At 45.0% G+C, this 18152-nt stretch overlaps 2 protein-coding genes across 6 annotated transcripts in view; one reads left to right on the forward strand and one right to left on the reverse strand.

The window, feature by feature from the left end:
• LOC128115610 (uncharacterized) overlaps positions 1-13367 on the reverse strand; it is a 54709-nt gene extending 41342 nt beyond the window's left edge. For 3 of the 4 annotated variants that reach the window (XM_052746482.1, XM_052746483.1, XM_052746481.1), the window contains exon 1: positions 13158-13367. In XM_052746482.1, coding sequence (XP_052602442.1) covers positions 13158-13367 — 210 coding nt within the window. Of the gene's footprint in view, positions 1-13152 lie in introns of all 4 variants that reach the window. The other variant, XR_008220225.1, reaches the window with a different exon arrangement.
• Socs5 (suppressor of cytokine signaling 5) overlaps positions 13258-18152 on the forward strand; it is a 41001-nt gene continuing 36106 nt past the window's right edge. Inside the window, exon 1 of one of the 2 annotated variants that reach the window (XM_052746479.1) lies at positions 13258-13375. The gene's annotated coding sequence lies outside the window, so the exon portion shown is untranslated. Of the gene's footprint in view, positions 13376-13569; positions 13936-18152 lie in introns of those variants that run through there. The other variant, XM_052746478.1, reaches the window with a different exon arrangement.

Consider the following 18152-nt stretch of genomic DNA (forward strand, 5'->3'; position numbering starts at 1 on the left):
TGTTGCTGGCATGGCCACTGCCGTTGTCTCCCACGGCCCCTTCCTCACGTATCCCATTGCCTTCTCAAGGCTCTCAGCCCCCCTCATCTCCTACCTCCTATGGGTAATAGCCCATACCAGTCTCCCTTTTTATAGCGCCCATGGCCCCGTATGGAGAGAACTTTCTGTTCAGGTTAGGCAACATTTTCGAAGCTGTTTAGCTTCTTTCCACAAATCTCTGACAGAGACTGGGTAGCCTTTTAGAGTCTCAAGAATGTTCGGACACCGTCAGAATTAAATACTGCCTTTTCTGTTTGTGGCTCCGTGAGTACATCCACACAACTAATGGAAACGGTTCTCTCAAAGCTTTCAAAGTAAGCTGGAGTGGCTCTGCTGTCAATAATATCGAATGCTGCTTCTTGCCAACTTTCCACTTGGTGGAAGATGTTTCCTAAAGATGCGCCTGTGAAGCAGCCACAGAACCAGCAGTGGCTGGGCCAAACCCTGATTCAAATTCTTGCTGGTGGCTCCTTTGCCAATGTTGTCCCGTGTTTCCACCTGTTGGAAATATATCTGCCTGTCAATGTTGAAGAATGTCAGCACCTTTCAGATGTTGCAAACACAGTGTCCCACTTCTAGAACGCCAGTAGTCAAACATTTAAAAACCTCCAATGTCCAAGAAATGGAAGCGACTGAATCTTGCTGCATTTTAATGTAGAAGCAGTTATATGACATAGGAGGAAATTTCTATAAAGTAAGACTGTCAATGGCATTATTCATGCTTTAAACACAATATTCTTTGTTTGTTTGTTTGTTTGTTTGTTTGTTTGTGTTTCGAGGCAAGGTTTCTCTGTGTAGCCCTGGTCATCCTTGAACTCCTCCATAGACCAGGCTGGTCTCAAACTCACAGAGATCTGCCTGCTTCTGCCTCCCTAGGCTGGGATTAAAGGTGTGCACCACCACTCCCTGGCCACAAAGGTCCTTTTAACTCTTTGCCTATGTTCCAACCTCAAGCTCTATTTATGATACATCCTTGAACTTCACAGGCAATCTGCATGATTGCTATGATGCAACATTTTACAGATGTCTGAATGGAAACAAAATGTTTCAGACCTCAGGTAGACACAGGTCATACTTACTAGGGAAAGGAAAGACTTCATTCCAGCAGTTCTGACAGAAGAGCTTTAGAACTGTCTAGCTAGGACTTCGAATAGATGTAAGATGTAAGTTTTCCATCCAGGAAAACAAGCGTCTTGGTGAAAACTTTTGTTTTGATGGTAAAAGAGACAATCAGAGGAGTAATTAAACAAACTTCTATAGAAATTGACTAATTTAATTGATCAGACATGCTTGTTAGTTATTTAGTTTCTGGTACCGAGTTTTCCTTCTCAGTTTTTTTTTCCTGCAAGTTATTTCTGGAGTCTATTTGGGTGAAAATGTTCTATCTTAACATGGACTGTCAAGAACTTGACCCTGGTAAACCAGTAGAGAGGGCACGTCTTAGGAATCAGGTGGCCTTGGCTTTATTCTGACACTGTATCTTTCCAGGATGGTGAGACTGGCCGTGCCTCATTGGCACTGGGGGCTTCTGTTATCTCATTTGGTCCGTGGGCATAAAATGACAACAGTAACAGATACCTGATCTCTCGACTCTTAACACTGTGGTGAGGATTCTCTAAGGTCCTATCTGCTAAATCACTTCTCAGCTCTGAAGCGCTACACAACATACAATATTCCATCTACCATTACCTCAGAGCTCCTCTCCGATTACATCGCCTCCGATGCATTCTTTAGGAAAAGTACGAACTTGAATGCCATATGGAGTCCTTGTTGACACTGCAGATGTTGGCTAATTTTAGATTGGAAAAGAACAAAAGAACAGAAGTACTACCAGGCAAATCAGTCCCTCTTTAGCTTTTTCTTCGAAGTCTCCTATTATCTGAACACTGAACTAAAAATGGCAGGCTAAATATTATAGAAAATTACATCATTTGAAGCATTGAAATTCTGTATAGCCAAGCCCTTTTGCAGAACACATGTTTATTCCTTGCAAAGCACATGGCCAATGAATTTAATGCTATAAAATTAATTATAGTTATGGTGTTTTGCAGACCTAAGTAAATGGATTTCAGCCTTTAACTTTGAATGCCAGTCAGGAGACACACGACAAAGCAGAAGAACCCAGGGAAATATGCGATCCATCTGGGTGGCCATAGACTATCCTGAATTTAGGGAGACCTAAACTGAGTGAAGTGAATTTCTTTGCTCGAGACCAGGTCTGACGAATGTGGATGCGCTCACGAGAGCAGCTTTTATGGCCCGTCCATGCTGGCAGCTCTGTCCTGCTCAGGTCTTCCACCAGTGTGAGACGTCCCTTTTCCAGGTCCATTCACTCCTCTGGCTGCACACGCCTAAGCAAGAGGTGTTGGGTAAAATATAGGTGGCATCTGTCACTCTATCTTTTGTTTGCATGCCACCTACTCAAAAACATAACCTAGGACAAGTGAAGCATTTTATGTGTTGAATTTTTGAAATGGAAACAAGGAAACAAAGGATATTTCCTATCAGAGCCTACCTGTTCTATTAGTCACAATAGGTTTGAAATGACCTAATTAATGTTCTGAGCCTACATTTTAAAGGCCATTTTCTAGAGAATAATTTTACCCTAAGAATGGCTATTTAGAGCTTAATGCCTCAAGACATTGACAGAATAACACTAAAGTTAGAAATAAATTTCTTTCTCTCTTTCTTTTTTTCCAGACAAGGTTTCACTATGTAGTCTTCGCTGTCCTGAAACTCACTATGTAGACCAGGCTGGCCTTAAACTCACAGAAATCTGTCTGCCTCTGCCTCCCAAATGCTGGGATTAAAGGTGTGTGGCTATGCCCAGCAAATTTTCAAACAGAGGCTGCAAGTGTTTTACCTTTGAAAAGTTTGGCCTGAAAGAGGCCAAAACTCAGGGTTGGTGGCATATGCCTGCAATCTTTCTACTAGGGAGGCTAGGACCTGATCAGCTAGGCTATATACAGAGTTCCAAGTCGGCTTGAGCTATACATTTCTCGAGACATTGCCTCAAAAACTTGCAGAAGCAAGAATATTAGTGATGGCTCGGTGATTAAGAGCACTCGTTGCTCTTGTAGAGAACCCCAGCTGGGCTCACAGCCCCCATACGGTGGTTCGCAACCACCTATAACTCCAGTTCCAGGGGATCTGATAGCATCTTCTGACTTCCACGGGCGCCCACACTCATGTACCCATACATGGATGCAGATACACACACATTGACAAAAAAGAGTACTATTAACCAGCCCTCATTCTGCCCAGTGCAGATGCTAGCTTTTCGTACCAAAGGCCTAATAAGACAGGCTCCAGTCGAGTCCATGTTGAAGTTCTCTACAACCGAAACTAAACTGTAACCCTCCGAGCAGTTGTCCCACGTGAGCTTTCAAACAGTCCAGAGGATTACAGGGCTCCAACTAGAAATGAAGTCCAACAATTTCATTCACTCCCGAAGGTGAACCGATTCCCTCAAACAGGTGTAATTCCCGCAGGTTGTTATTTGTTCCCTTCAGTATTTTAGCTTTACCAGTGAGCTGGGCTTATGCAGAGATTTCAAGGAAGAAGAAGAGGATGCTGGCTTGGTGTCAGCCCCTGAGTATGGCCCAATGGTAGCATCACTCTTACCAAGAACAGAGGACTCTGGGAATTAATTGGGGGGGAAATCATTAGTCAAACTCTGGCAACAACAGGAGTTTAGTTCATCTCATCCTGTTTGAAAACATTGCATTAGCTAAAAATGATTTGGTTGCCAAAGAGAAAAACGTGTTAGCCAAACTGGCCTAATCAAAAAGGTAAATTTGGGGCTGAGGCGATGGCTCAGTCAGGGACACCTGCCACATAAATATGAGGGTGCATTTGGATCTCCAGTGCCCACATGAAAGCGGGGCATGGTGGTACACATCTGGAACCCTAGTGCTGGGGAGGCAGAGACGAGCAGATTCCTGGAGCTTGCTGTTCAATCAGTCTGGCCAATCAGTGAGCTAAGAGTTCAGTGAGAGGCCCTGGATCAGAAAAAACAAAACAAAACAAACAAACAAACAAAAAAACCATCAAGTGGAGAGCTATCAAGGAAAGGTAGACATCTGTCCTCTGCACACATATACATACATGTGCATAGACATACACATATTCACACGCACATACACTGTACACACACAATAAAGTAAAATCAAACGGTAAGTTTGTCGGCCCACTGAGTTACGTCACTGGGGGTGGACTTTCAGATTACAAGCTTCACTCCATTTCCGGTTTGCCCTTCCTGCTTCATGCTTGCAGTAAAGGATGTGAGCTCTGGGTACCGTTCCTGCCGCCATTCCTGCTCCCAGCTGCCATGCTATCCCACCACGGTGGACTCTAACCCTCCGGAACTGTAATCCCAAATAAACTCTTCCTTCTATAAGCTGCCTTGGACATGGTGTTCTATTCCAGCAACAGAAAAGTAAGTAACACAACCCAATATGAATAATTTAGAGCATCTAGCTCGGATGCATCTTGTATAGGCTTCATATACGGCTCCCAGGACCTACCTGATTCTCTCTATGTACTCTGAGATTCAACATCTTTAGTTGAATTTTTAAGCATTTTTCAATCAAGCGTCTTTGATATTAGTTCCATTCTTAGGCTAGCTCTCCCTGAATGTGTCCAAGTTACTCCAATTTCAATGGGGACTCAGTTTAGAATGTCTAGAATTGCTCACTGTAGCCAAGGGAATAGTAAATATTGTATGGTTTACACCATATGCTTCACTTCTGCTGCAAGGAGATGGGGGCTAGGGTTGGGACATCACTGTTCTCAAGGCTGAGAATAAAGTACCATAGTCCCCCCAAATAAAATAAGAGTCGTCAGTAGAGTGGTGTTCTCTACAGACACTCAGACACCAGGAAGACAAAGACTTTCATCAAATATCATTTTCACTTAAGAAGGGATTCTGAATATATCCTGAGGCTAGCATCCAAGTCTTGGCAGGTGGTAGGGGCCATGTACTAGCCAAAGGTGAAGAGAATGTTTAAGTAGACATTTTCTCGGGAGAAGAGAGTCTCAGCTATGAGGAAATAAGAAGCATTGGCAATAAAAACTGTCAAAGGCTATCTGACCCCGGGCAAGGGTGGTACTAGCGCCGTTTGGATCAGGATTCATTTCACAAGTCTTCAGTTCCAAAGCTAGCATCCCTATCTGACACTGCATTTCAGAAATGCAGTGTATGAGGAATTAAGAAAACGTAGATGCTCTAGAGCTTACAATTCAGTCACCTCAGAACATCGTATTCTCTCCAGACTCTTCTGCTTTTTGAAAACCATCATTCTAACTACTGTTTGCAGCAGGAAAGGCAGTTGAAATATTTTAAATTTTCCTTATAAGAAAAAACACTAAAATGACATTTACAGGCCAAGAATGAGGAAGTACTCTCAATGGAACGTCAAAGCTTTCCTTGGAAAGCTGAGGTTCTAATTTGGCAATCCAGTCATACCATTTTAGAACATTCCTTCAGAATTTTTTATTCAAGTTTATTACAGTCTGAGAAACTTCTGAGAATCGATCTGAAGGCTATTCTTGCCAATATTCATGCCAGATTATTTACTGCAGAATGGTTCGTAATAAACATCAAAGACTGGAAACAATGCAAGTGTTCATCGATAAGGAAACGGTTCAATAAACTGTGGCGTATCCTGTACTATACACCTGTTTCAAAGAATGAGGAAGTTCTGGTCAAACTGAGAGGCGAAATCACCAAGTTATAATGCGGGAGGGAAAAGCAGTGTGTAGCTAAGGAATGCAAGCTGCCACTTTTCATGTAGGAGGAGAAGAGAAAATATATACAAGAAGTCTTACATTTGAAGAAACATGGAAAATACACAGAGGACCAACCTAAATCATTATCTTTACTCATAATGGTGAACGAGAACTGAGGAAGCAGGGTTGACTAGGAACGAGACCACTCTATGCCTCTTTATTTTGTTTTGATTCATGACACGAGAATATTGGGTGAGCAATCATAAATCTACACTAAAAAGAAATAAGAAATAAAGTTTAAGAGAAATCATTCAGGAGGTATAAGGTAATTTCATAAAGGTTATAGTTACTATTAATAAAAAAAAAATCCCAAATCAATGATCCAAGGGATATTGTTGGGGCTCAAGCAGGCAGCTGTAGGAGACGTCTATACCATACTGATTCTCCTTCCCCAGAGCTGTACATTCCGCTCTTTCCAATATCTCCAGTTTCCTGGATGGGTTTTATATCCTTGTGGACCATGCTGTTTTCAATGACTGTGTACTGACCCGTAAGCACTACACTCAGGAGGCTGATGAAGGATTGTGAGTTCAAGGCAGCTCGGGCCACACAGTGAAAGCAATTTCAAAAAAAGCCAAAACACAGAAATAAGTGAAGGCAACGTTCTCCTTAAAATGTGAGTTGCTGCCTATAATTGTAAATGCTGAGACTTTGAGCTCTATCTTCTCCAGAAGACAGGACTCTTGGCCACTTCACTGGACTGTGCCAGGGACCCTTCCTGATGGCACCACAAAAATCTGTGTACAACTCATGCCTGAACGCTCCACAGATGTGACTAGACTACAACGTTTTCTTTCCCATGGTGAATGTTTTTGGGGGCAAGGGCTGTGTCTTATTCATGAAGTTTTATAATCTCAGAGCCTGCCACGGAATTGGTACTCAATAGACTTCATTCTCACACACCAAATTACTTAGACCTGACAGGTTCCCCTTGCCATCACTAAATCCATCAGTGAAACTGTTCAGTTCTACCTGGAAAAATATCGTGAAATCTTCTCTTCCATGCCATTTCCATCACTGCCAGCCTAATCCAGATTTTCATCACCTGTAGCCTGTGGACCAAAGCAATTGGTCTGCCTTCTGATCCTTTGCCCCACGGTCCTGAGACTATATTCCCTGTAAATACTTAAAAGTGATCTAGAAAACAAACAAGCAAATAAGTCTTATCATATCATATCCCTGCTCAAAATCCTTCCAAGGATTACGGTGACATTTAGAGCAGGTTGTGAACGCTTCACTCCGACCCTCCAAGCCTCGCAGGATCTGGTCTCATCGCCTTCTTTGTAATCCCAACACGCAGGCTTCTCCCTTGTGTTCTTTAGGTTTCTGCTCCTGCCATGGAGCTAGTCAGTGTCTTCGCCTTGGATTGAAATGCTCTCCCACCTGGATTTTGTGTGCTTTCTTCTGATCGAACGCTGTTTCCTCGGGGAGGCTTATCCGGACCACTCCAGTTTCATCAGTGTCCTGAGCTATTTATAGCACCTTTTAACTGCACAGATTAGAATCTTTCACGGTTTGTATTTGTTGCCTCCGCCCCCCCCCCCCCCGCCCCCCCCTCCGCCAGCACACCTATGATGTAAATGTTACAGATTTTCTTGTTCATCTTTGTATGTTCAAGTGCCTAGAACAGGGCTGGCAGAAAATGGCTTTGAAAAGCTGCTGAGTAAACAAAGCTTTCTAAAACAAATCACAAATATTTATTGTGTTTGTTCTGAGAACTTTTTATGTGACTACTTGATTATAAAACCAATAAATAATAATAAAAAGGGTAGAGACCATCATGCTTGGCTTGTGAAGAAACAGTACAGAAAACAGGGGGAGAGAGCTAACTGAGATAACAAATGGGAAAATAATCCTCTAAAAAACTAAATTCTGCCACACGTCAGTCTACAGAACAGGCAGGCACAGAACAGCTAGGGGAAAAGGACAGAAAAATGTCTAGATGTTGGTGCGCTGCTCAAAATCCATCAGGAGACAGCTTCTAGCTACAGTTGTTTTAACAGCCATTCTCTAAGAGAAAGGAGCAAGATTTGGAGATGTTTTCTAACTTGCTGGAGAGCACAGCCAATGAGCATCAAGATTTCCCACCAAGGTTTTCCGCTGAAGCTTTCCTGTTCTCTTTCACCAGCAGCATAAAGGTAGGTGCAGCATTCTGGGAAAGAGCACATGCTAGAGGGGACTGTCTCCAGGGCAGGGGTCCGTCCACAAAGGCTTCCCCAAGGGAGGGTCCTTTAAATGGGGTTGTAAAAAACGAACAGTTTTCAAGTCAAGGAGGCATAATTCGGGGTAAAAATACAGTGACAAACAGAAAAAAAAAAAGAAAATATATATAGAGAGAAGCAGGAAAGTCCAGAAGGGGCAATACGGCAAAAAATATTCAGTGCTATTTTACAGGCTGTTGGGCAGCCCTGGGAAAGGGGATTGAAATAGACAGATCTGGGTTTTCGAAAGAAAGTGACAATGGCAGATCGCTGGATGAATTGGAGCATGGAGAAAGGAGTTAAGGGCTCCGTGTGATTGTGCAAATGAGGTAACGGAGTGAGGGCCGCAGAAAGGGGGGACCTAGTCAGGACGTTTGTGTGCGCTAGATTCACCTCCTGACTCTGGGTGGTGGAAGACAGGGAGAAAGATTCTACACACACACACACACACACACACAGTGGGGAGAATATGACCTGAAAGACGACAATGACCTCAACAAGCAAACTAATCTGGAAGGGAGACAGCAGCAGGAGAGGAGAGTTTTGTTGTACTTAAGCTAAAGCTTTCGCCATTTGTTTGGTTTGCTTTGAGGACCTGTTTGTAACGTCCGGGAAGGTAGATGAAGCCGGTGTGGAAATGGAAATCTAGATTTTGAAAGCAAGTTAGAAGCTGACAAATCTAGATTTTGGAGCCATTTAAATACAGTTGGAGGGAGGGAGGGAGGCGAGTGGCGTCTAGAGCACATGCCTAGGTTTGAGCCCCAGAACCTATATGTATAGATGATGCTGAATTAAAATTCCGGCTGCAAACAGGCATGGGAGCCTTTTCGGAGTGATGAAAATGCTCGATTTCTCGATAATGGTGGTGGTTACAAAGGAATGTATGTATTTCAAAACAGAACAAACTAGTATATTTAAAATGAGTGTATTTTATTGAATTTTAAATCCCCACAAAAAGCACTAAAGATAGCAGAAGTATAATTCCTTACAAAATATAGTGAGCACTGAATAAATTCTTTAAAAACTGTTCAACAATTGACTTACAGAAAAACAACCTAGGAGACTGCTGTGCACGTATCAGTCACAAAAATGTGCAGTAGTCTGCCATAGTTCTAGCTGCTTCCGAAGCCAGGGCTGGATGTGCTGGTTCACTAGCCATTTGGGGAACTCTACAGTGTGGGAATTCAATCCCTACTCATCCCTGCTCACACTTTCTCAGCCCAGTGTCATCCTCGTTGACTTTCCCACTTTGGAGCAGCTGAGACAGGGAAGGAACTTGAAGAATAGAACATGACTCATCTCTGAGTAACACAAAAATCTTTTCTTATTGATTGATTTTAGGCTTATGGCCAATACAGTGTCTTCATTTGGCACTGTTCCCTCAACATCACTTCCGAACTGTCCTTTCAGTGCTCAGCTTAAAACCCACTTTGTACAGGAAACCATTTTTAAGCTGATAGAAAGAGGTGAAATACGATACTTCCATTCAGCTACCAGTATGGACAAGTCACTTTGAATAATCACCAACTTCTTGCGTTTGTTTGGGGATCTCGGTTCTGTCATTTACTAAGTATTTGTGACCTTGAAGAAAGTAGAGGTAATGAAACCTACCTTGGAGGGTGCTGTAGATGGAGTCAGCTAACCTAAGTGGAAATGCCAAGCCCAGCACTGAGTAGGAGCTCAATAAACACACGGCCATGCTTTCTGAGCATTCCTTGTTTGTGTTCTTTGCAAGCACCCTCACACATTCCATACAAATTCTGGAGACATTGTAGAATAATGTTTAGGAAGTGTGCAGGTCAAGGATAAAGTTGGAAAAGATTTATGCAATAAATATGTAGATGAGAAGAAACTGTTCTCAGGAGATGGGAAAAAATGAATTTGATTCAGAGGTGGTGGCAAAGGTCTTTCTTTGCATTTCCTTTTCCCATTCATTTGAAATTGTATCTTGCCAAAAGGAGGGGACAGAAGGTCTCATCTTGATGAATGCGGAGCTGCAAAACTCTGTGCCAATACACCTGGTATTTATTCATGCCAGCTGGGAGAGGAGCTTGGTTCTCAGTGTTTTACTACTGTGGTTTCCTGGGATGGGCAGCTGGGTGCCTAATAATGATAAAAACCATAATAATACTTCATAATTATGCACTGCCCTCTGCCAGACTTGGATTTAATTACAAAGACCATGACGGAACTGGCAAGAGCTTGTTCCCTGTTGGGGTGCGATACCCAAGGGCCTGGAAATACGAAGTGAAGTGGTAACTACAGCCTCCTGCAGGCCCTATCCTGGCAACTCACCCAGAGTTCTTCGGGTTGGAGGCTCATCATGTGAAACAAAGAGTACTTTTAAAATCCCCCACATGTACTTAGCACTGCCAAGTAAAGCAGTATTTATGAAGCCAATGCTGTCCCATGTGGGTACAACATCATGGAGTCCCGGGCCTAGAAGGTACCAAACCAGGTGATACCATTCATAAGCCTGTCTCTTAGCTCTAAACATCACTTCTACCACACTCAATTAGGTGAGTTCACTGACCTTGCCTTCTGATTTGGCCTAGGGTTGCTTCTGTGGTAGCCTGATTCAAGCATCAGGGGACTCATCAGATCACTTAACACTCTTGTGAGCACCTATCTGAGCCAAGGCACAAAGTTGTATAACATTATTCCTGCTGCACATGGTGGCTCACACCTGTAATCTCAGCACTCAGGGTGACACGAGAGGATGACCATGAGTTTCAGGACTACAGAATAAGACCCCATTTCAGAAAAAAAGGAACAACCACCACCACCACCAACAAAAAGAAACAAAAACAAAACCACCAGCCTCCAAAACAAACAAACAAAAACCCTCAAGTGCTCCATCTGACTGATCTATGCGGAGGACTTTCATTTAGGCAGCAGTAATAGAAAATAGGATAAACACTCAGAAGATGAATGAAAGCAAGACCACGTGAAAGGACCAAGGCAGTCCCCTATGAAGAGAAGAAGGGAAGCAAGAGAAGAAGGGAAGCAAGAGAGACAGGCAGGGCAACTGCCCTGAAGAGCTGGTCAGCAACCCCAGGAGGTTCTGCTAGGCCTCCCTTCTTGGAGTTTTTGTAATGCTTACAGAATTATCAATCAATTTACTCTATACTGTTTGCCTTGCCTCATTCAGCAACCTTGTCAGTCTTGTTGACCATTAAATCTTGAGCTAATACTAAAATGCTCACTAAATATTGGCCTAACGATTAAATGGCGTAAGTGAGGAAGTGATGGAGAGAGGGCATTTAGTGAATAGTCAAAGTAACACCATGAGAAGTATCTGTGTGTAGGGCAGCTATGTATCATTACAACATCAAAGCAGAACCGGCAAAGGAAAGCTGCTTACTGGCTTGCTCTGAGGCTCACATTCAGTTAGCTGCCTTTCTGATACAGCCTAGGCTCACTGCCCAGGGAATGCACCGCAGACATTGGCTGGGCCTTCCTACCTCATGATCAATCAAGAAAATGCCCATGAGCCAATCTGATCAAGGCAGTCCTCAATTTGAGATGCCCCTCGGGTAACTCTGCTGCGTGTCAGGCTGACAGCTGAAGCTAAACTTGACAATGGGGGTGGGGGGTTTGCACTGCAAAATATAGCTCCTCACATCATGGACAGGAAGTGAAACAGAGATGGGGGTCTCACAACGCACTGTGAGGGCACACCTCCCAATGACCTAAAACTTTCCACTAGCCTCTCTGTCTTTTAAAGATTTCCATCATCTTTGTAAGCCAGGGACCAAGAATAATTCATAGGCCGGTGGAGAACATTGCAGATCCAAACTATAGCAGACAGAGGGACGCTGGAACAGGTTCCAGGAGCTCAGGGGAGGAGTCAATGTGGTACTATAAAACAATACGAGGAAAAGGGGAGCAGGCTTTGTGAACTTCAGGAGGTGAGCTCCAATGTGGGTATATTACTCCAATAGACAAGAGTCTAAAAGCCCCTTATGTATGCAGACCTGGACCCCCCCAAGACCATCCATTCAACTGTTGATTCTATCTGAATGGTTAGAACAACTAGTGCGCAGTACGAAAGTGTGCCTTCCAGCAAAGAGGGCCGAGGGTCACACCCTGGGACTTTCAAGGAGTCAATAAAGGACAGACAGACATTAAAAATAACTGAAAAGGACAATCTGAGGGTGTACAATGTGAAGAAAGGTGTGGGGGGGGGGGTGAAAGAGTCTAAGAAAAGCCTTCAAGAAAGATGTAGTCTTCAGTCTCCACCGCAAGACATCAAAGACTAAAAGTGGTCACTAATCCCAATATAGAGCAGGCTGGTACGAACACCACTAAATAGTGGACAGCTTGGGCAACACAGTGAGTTCCAAGGCAGCCTAGGCTATAGTGAGGCTGTTTCGAACAAACAGGACTAAAAACTGACCCTTGAACTTGACGGTACGGATGTCACTGATACAAGGAGGACCACTTCCAGTAGATTCGCAGGGAGAACAGACTGCGTTTGAATCAATGAGGTCCACGGGAAGTGCCCTGGAAAGCGATCCTAGGTATGTTTAAGAGTCAGGTGGTCGGTTAGTTTATGAATGGTGACCAAGTTTCTAAGAGGCCAGCTGAGGAGTCTCGCGGGCATCACCATCTCCCAGACACACTTGTCTGTCCTTGCAGCCATTTCCATAGCGGGGATCAGCGATCCACATAAAGTACAGGCGAGAGGAGGGAGCTACAACGCCCCCCCCCCCCCCCCGGTGTATGAGTCATCTCCGAGGCAGCCGAGAGCCTCCTGCATGGGAAGAGTTGAATTCAATGAGGTGCCCGTTTCCCGTGAATATTGGAATTCAGTGACTCGGATGGCTCCATGCTGCAGGGAGCCGGGGAGACTCATTCACATTTTCCCACCCGGCACTCCGGAACCTCCATTCAGCATTTTCCTCTAAAGTCTCCCCCGACCGAGCCCAAACGAACAAAAGCGCCTTCCCACCCCGCACCCCCGGGTTGACCTTCCACCCTCGCGCCCACCGCGAGCCCCTGGCCGCGGCCACGTGACCCCCTCCCAGCCTCCCCGGCCTCGCCGGCCTCGCCCCCTCCCCTCCCAGCCCTAGCCGGCTCGGCCCCGCCCACCGCGCCCACGTGACAGCCTCTCTCCCACCTGACTGGCTCCTCCCTTTTTCGGCCGAACCCGGCCGCTGTCGCAGCTGCCCGACTCCAAAATGGCAGCCGCGCACGGCACGCACCCGCGCGGCCGGACCTCCTTGACTCGCCGGCCTCCCCTCGCCAGTTCCCAGCCTCCCTCCTCGGGCCTTCACCTACCCGCCTCTGGATTGGCCGCCGGGAATCCCGCCCCTCCAGAGCCCCGCCTGCCATTGGTCACGGTAGGCTGCCCTTCAGAGAGGCGTGGCCCCGCCCCCCCCTCCGCCCCGGGAGGTATTTTCCATTCCGGTGGGGGGTTGGGGGGCGGGGGGAGGGGAGAGGGTGACGAGGGGGAGGCGGCCGGGAAGGGGTGGGGGCTGGCGGGGGCATCCGGCCGAGCTGGGGGTCCCGGGGCTCCGTCCGGAGGAAGCGAGGCTGCGCCGGTTGGGCAGGAGCCGCGGAGGACGGGGACTCGGCGAGCGGTCGGGCTCGCCCTGTCGCTGACTGCGCTGCCCCGGCTCGTCCTGCCTGGCCGCAGGTGCCCTGGATGAGGCCGCCCCGTGCGCCCCGGCCGCTGAGTGTCCCCCCCGCGGTCGCCCAGCGCCCGCAAGCGGCCGCCTCTCCTTGCCCGGGTCCCCGCGCCCGGCGCAGTCCTCCTCGGGCGGGCGCCTCCGCACCTCGGCGCAGGCGGCACGGCCCTTGGGCCGGGATGGATCGACCGGGAAGAGGAAGACAAGCCGGGGCATTGAGCCCCTGCGCACGGTACCGCGCGTAGTGGGAGCTTGCGCGCAGTAGGCTCTCGGTACGTTTTCCGAGGCATTGCTTTTCGGTTGGAGTCAGGGCACCCAAAGGGTAGAAGGGGTCGTCTGGGGCTGGTTGGAGGGCATTCGTCATCGGGGTCTTGGTGGGTCGGGACTGGGTGGGGGGAGGTCGTCGGGCACCCCCACTGCAAGAGAAGAGGGTACCAGCCTGTTCACCTGGAGCTCCGCAGCTCCGACCTGAGGGTCCTCAAGGTCGACGGTAAAAGGTCTACCGGGAGATGAAAGAAGGAGCCGGGGGAGCGTGGATGCGGGAAAAGACTGGAGCATCTCCGGGGGGTTAACCTGGGGTGGTTAGTACAGGATGCGGAGGTGGCCGCGAGGAAGATCCCGCTTCAAATCCTTGGGCTCTTAATAAATGGCTCTTTGGTGCTGGGGTTTGGGCATCCGAGTGGCTGAAGCGGAGTGACTTTGTGGAGAGGGAGTTGCATTGACAGAAGGATGCTGAGAAACAGCGTAAGTACATCTTGGTTTGCTTCTCAACTTTAAAGGCTTGGGAAGTCAGTCACGAGGTTTTGACATTTTGGCATTCCAAGCAAAAGGTGGCTTGCTGCTGGACTTTGTCGGTGATCCTTTATTTTAAATTGTATGTGTATATTTGACGGGTTTTTGGCAGTTAGCAGTTTCCCTGGACATTCTTAAAACTGCACCTTTAAACGCTTGTAGCAGCTTCTGCGTCTACACTGGAGGCTTGCTTCTTTTCAAAGTTAACGTTAGGCTGGACTATACAGTTGTGATTTTCTGACGTTTATGCTAGAAGACTATTAAGTCATACTTGCTTTTTACTGCTTCTTTACAAGGCCGTGTAAAATTGAACTACATGTTCTATAGAAGTTTAAAATGGCTTTTCTTTAAGTATTGAAATAAGAAAGATGCTGGTATTAGAAAGCAGTGCTAAAATCAGAGTGTTCTCACGGTTGGGAATCTTGGTCAGATGCGTACTTTAATCTTAATGTATTGTCTCGTATTCAGTCCATTTTTGAGACTGGCTTAGAGATGGAAGCAAGACACACAAGCGTGAGGCAATGGCTGTTGTCGAGTTCACCTTCGTGACTGTCCTGCAGAGATGTTACCTTTTTCATTCCATGGGAGCTAAGAATTGCATGGCTGCTCTTCAGTCTTTTTTTTTTTTTTTTAAGTCACATCTGTATTACCCATTTCATACATTTGTTGAGTCCTCTATGGTTTACAAAATGAAAACTCATTTGATTAGGGAGTACTTAAAATTTAGGGGGAAAAAATTCTGGAGCATACCTTGCCAGCTAATTCAAACATTTCTGCAAAAGGGTGCTAATGTTTTTAATTGGCCTTCTAAGTGCTTGAATAATTACATATTTTTCTCCTTATTGTCCTTGAATTTTTACTATTTGTCCTGAGGGAGAATGTACTGGCATACAAAACAGCAGCTTAAAATATTGAAACCTAACACCTTTTGACATTATAATGGCTTCTACATCATTCACCTTGAGAGTCATCTATGGCAGACCAGTAGTGGGAAGGCGTTCCTTTTTTTTCACCTTGTCTGGAGTGGGCTGTTTCCTACTGTTGTGGGCCTAAAGCGAAACAATTCACTGGCTGTGAAGTAATGGTAATAACTTACACAAGATGAGAATGAGAGGCTGGGAGAGGAGATGCCGATGAGTCATTTCTTCTAGAGCTGGAAGAGTAGAAGGTGGAGATGATTATGTTGTAGATTAGGAAACCAAGGCCGAGAGCGTTTGAAGGGACCGAATTGGTAGTTGCTATCGGCGCCAGGATTGGTGGGCCTGACTCTGGAGTGGTCTTGGGTTATTTTCCCACTTTATCACATCCATATTGTTTATTTCTAGAGCCTTTTAGTGCCAACTGTAAATAATTTTGGCTTATTTGTGATATTGGTCCTTTGATAGAGAACTTTGACTATTTTATACATGAAATGATGCAAAACTGCATAAGCTTTTATTTAAAGTTAAAAACAGTGTGCTGCATTATTAGTGAAAATGCTAATCATTTCCACATTGCAAAGAGACAAAACTGTCATCTAGATTAAAATATTAAATGAGCAGCTTAGATTAAGCTAGCGTTCTGTTTTTGTGCTAAAATTAATTGAGACTTAGAATTCAAAAGGGTTTTTGTATTTTTAAGTGAATTGTGTGAAAATTATTTTCTAAGTGTGGGGCTTTTCTTATGTTAAAGTGGATTTTAATTCCTTTAAAAGGAAGTAGAATTACATAATTGTGAAAATACAATTTATGCTATAGTTGTAAAAGAGACAGGAGTTGTATTCCAGCCACTTACCATGAAGCGGCCCTTGTTGGGTGTGGTACACTAGTAATCAATAATCAAAGCATTGGGAGGTTGGGGCAGGGTAGGCGCTAGGAAGGGCCAGCCAGGGCTACAGATGCATAGTTCAAGGACAGCCAGAGCTACATGGTAAAATCCTAGCTAAAAGAGAGAAAGAGGGAGGGAGGGAGGGAGGAAGGGAGAGGGGGGGGGGAAGGAAGTACCTACCTTATGACATATTGGTGAAGATTAACTGTGCCTAACACGTTAAATATCACACATTGTTTTCTGTGTTTCATTAGGTTTAATTAGGATGTATGCTCTTTTTTCCCCCCTTGCTGTTAATACATTCTTAGGTAATCCTAGGTAAATACACAAATAATTATTTGCCTTAATGGACGTTGAGTGGGAATGGCGAGCTTATGGTTTTTGTTCTGTCTTGGCTTACCTTAGACTTTAATTGATCTGCATATCAAGTTAATGTGTACGTTTCTCTGAATGGTGGGGGGGACATTTAAATAATGCTATCCCAAAGTGTGCTCTTTTGGCACGTTTCCAGATGACTCTTCTGACTGGCAGGGCATATAGAGAGTAGCTCTGAAAAGCTGTCCTTGTATGTGGGAGAAATGTATCTATCTGTAAAGAAAGCCTATTAGTGAAATGAAGTTCTAAGGCTTCCTTAAGGCTCCTTTATCTGTCATGGCTGGATCTAGGGGAGAATGGATGATCCACTCACCTCCTTCCAAATTACCACATGGCGTCACATACTCTGAGGATGTCACATGGTCTTTTGAGGCTCTTATTTGAGATACTTTTGTCTGTAGGAGACAGTCTTTGTTCTGAGGTGCATTTCACCCTCTTCTAACCTGTTGTCTTCATCCTCGTTTCTCAAGCCCCTGTCCTTTTATGTCATTCAGAATTATAAACTCCCCTGACCTCCAGGCCTCAGTGCTGACTGGTAGTCAAGAGTCTCAGGCAAGCCACGCCAACACTCCATCAGTGAGTTACACACTCAGCTCTGGCCCTCTTTTGAGCCTCCTCTTTGGTGTGGCCCACACACATGCAAGTTATAAATTGGTACACTATTCCTCTTGCTTATCTGTCTATTGCTATTTTTTTTTTAATTAATTAAGACTCCAATCCCAAACATTGGGTCTGGGAGGAAAATTCCCATTCTCCAGCGTCTCCAAGAAACCCTCATTCCAGTTCATTATTCTGGAACAAAAAGGTGTTGATGCTGCTTTGCAGGTATTCTGAAGAAAATACTGAGTTCTAGAGCTTTTTAAGTGAGTTTAGATAAGGAAATCAAGTTTATAAGGTCCATTATTGATTGCAACTATTTTGTGCTAATGGAATCATGATAAAAATCATTGAATTCTGTTGTCTATAAGTTAATTCCTCATCAACATTTTATTTATTTACTGTGTTTATGTGTGTGAGCATGTGCATGTCATGGCAGGCATGGGATTAGAGGACAACTGTAGGAGTCACTTCTCTCTTACTGTGTAGGTCCTGAGAAGCGAACTCAAGCCTCTAGGCTTGGCACCACAAGGGCCGTTAACTGCTGAGCCATCTCTCTAGCCTTATCAACTGAATTGGTCTTACAGCTTTACTCATTAAACCGCTAGGTTTTAGTGATAAATTTGTGTAATTCCAACTTTAAGATGTAGAGTTCTTTTACTTTGCTGTGTCTCAGGCCCCACTAGTATATGACCATGTGGTTTAACATGTTCCAGATGGTGGCATTTATTATCTATCATCAGCAGGCCCAGGATCACTGAAGTCACCTGAGAGTCACCTGGAACCATCAAATGTTTCTAGGGTTATAGTTGTCTTTCACTTTGATAGAATTTTAATGTTTGAAAATTGACCAACTTCTAATCTTTTGATTATTGTAGACATAATGATGTTATCACAGTCTAAAAGGACACTTGTTGGA

This window comes from Peromyscus californicus, unplaced genomic scaffold (genome assembly GCF_007827085.1).
Source record: "Peromyscus californicus insignis strain IS unplaced genomic scaffold, ASM782708v3 Scaffold_1__1_contigs__length_55948999, whole genome shotgun sequence".
Lineage (NCBI taxonomy): Eukaryota > Metazoa > Chordata > Mammalia > Rodentia > Cricetidae > Peromyscus > Peromyscus californicus.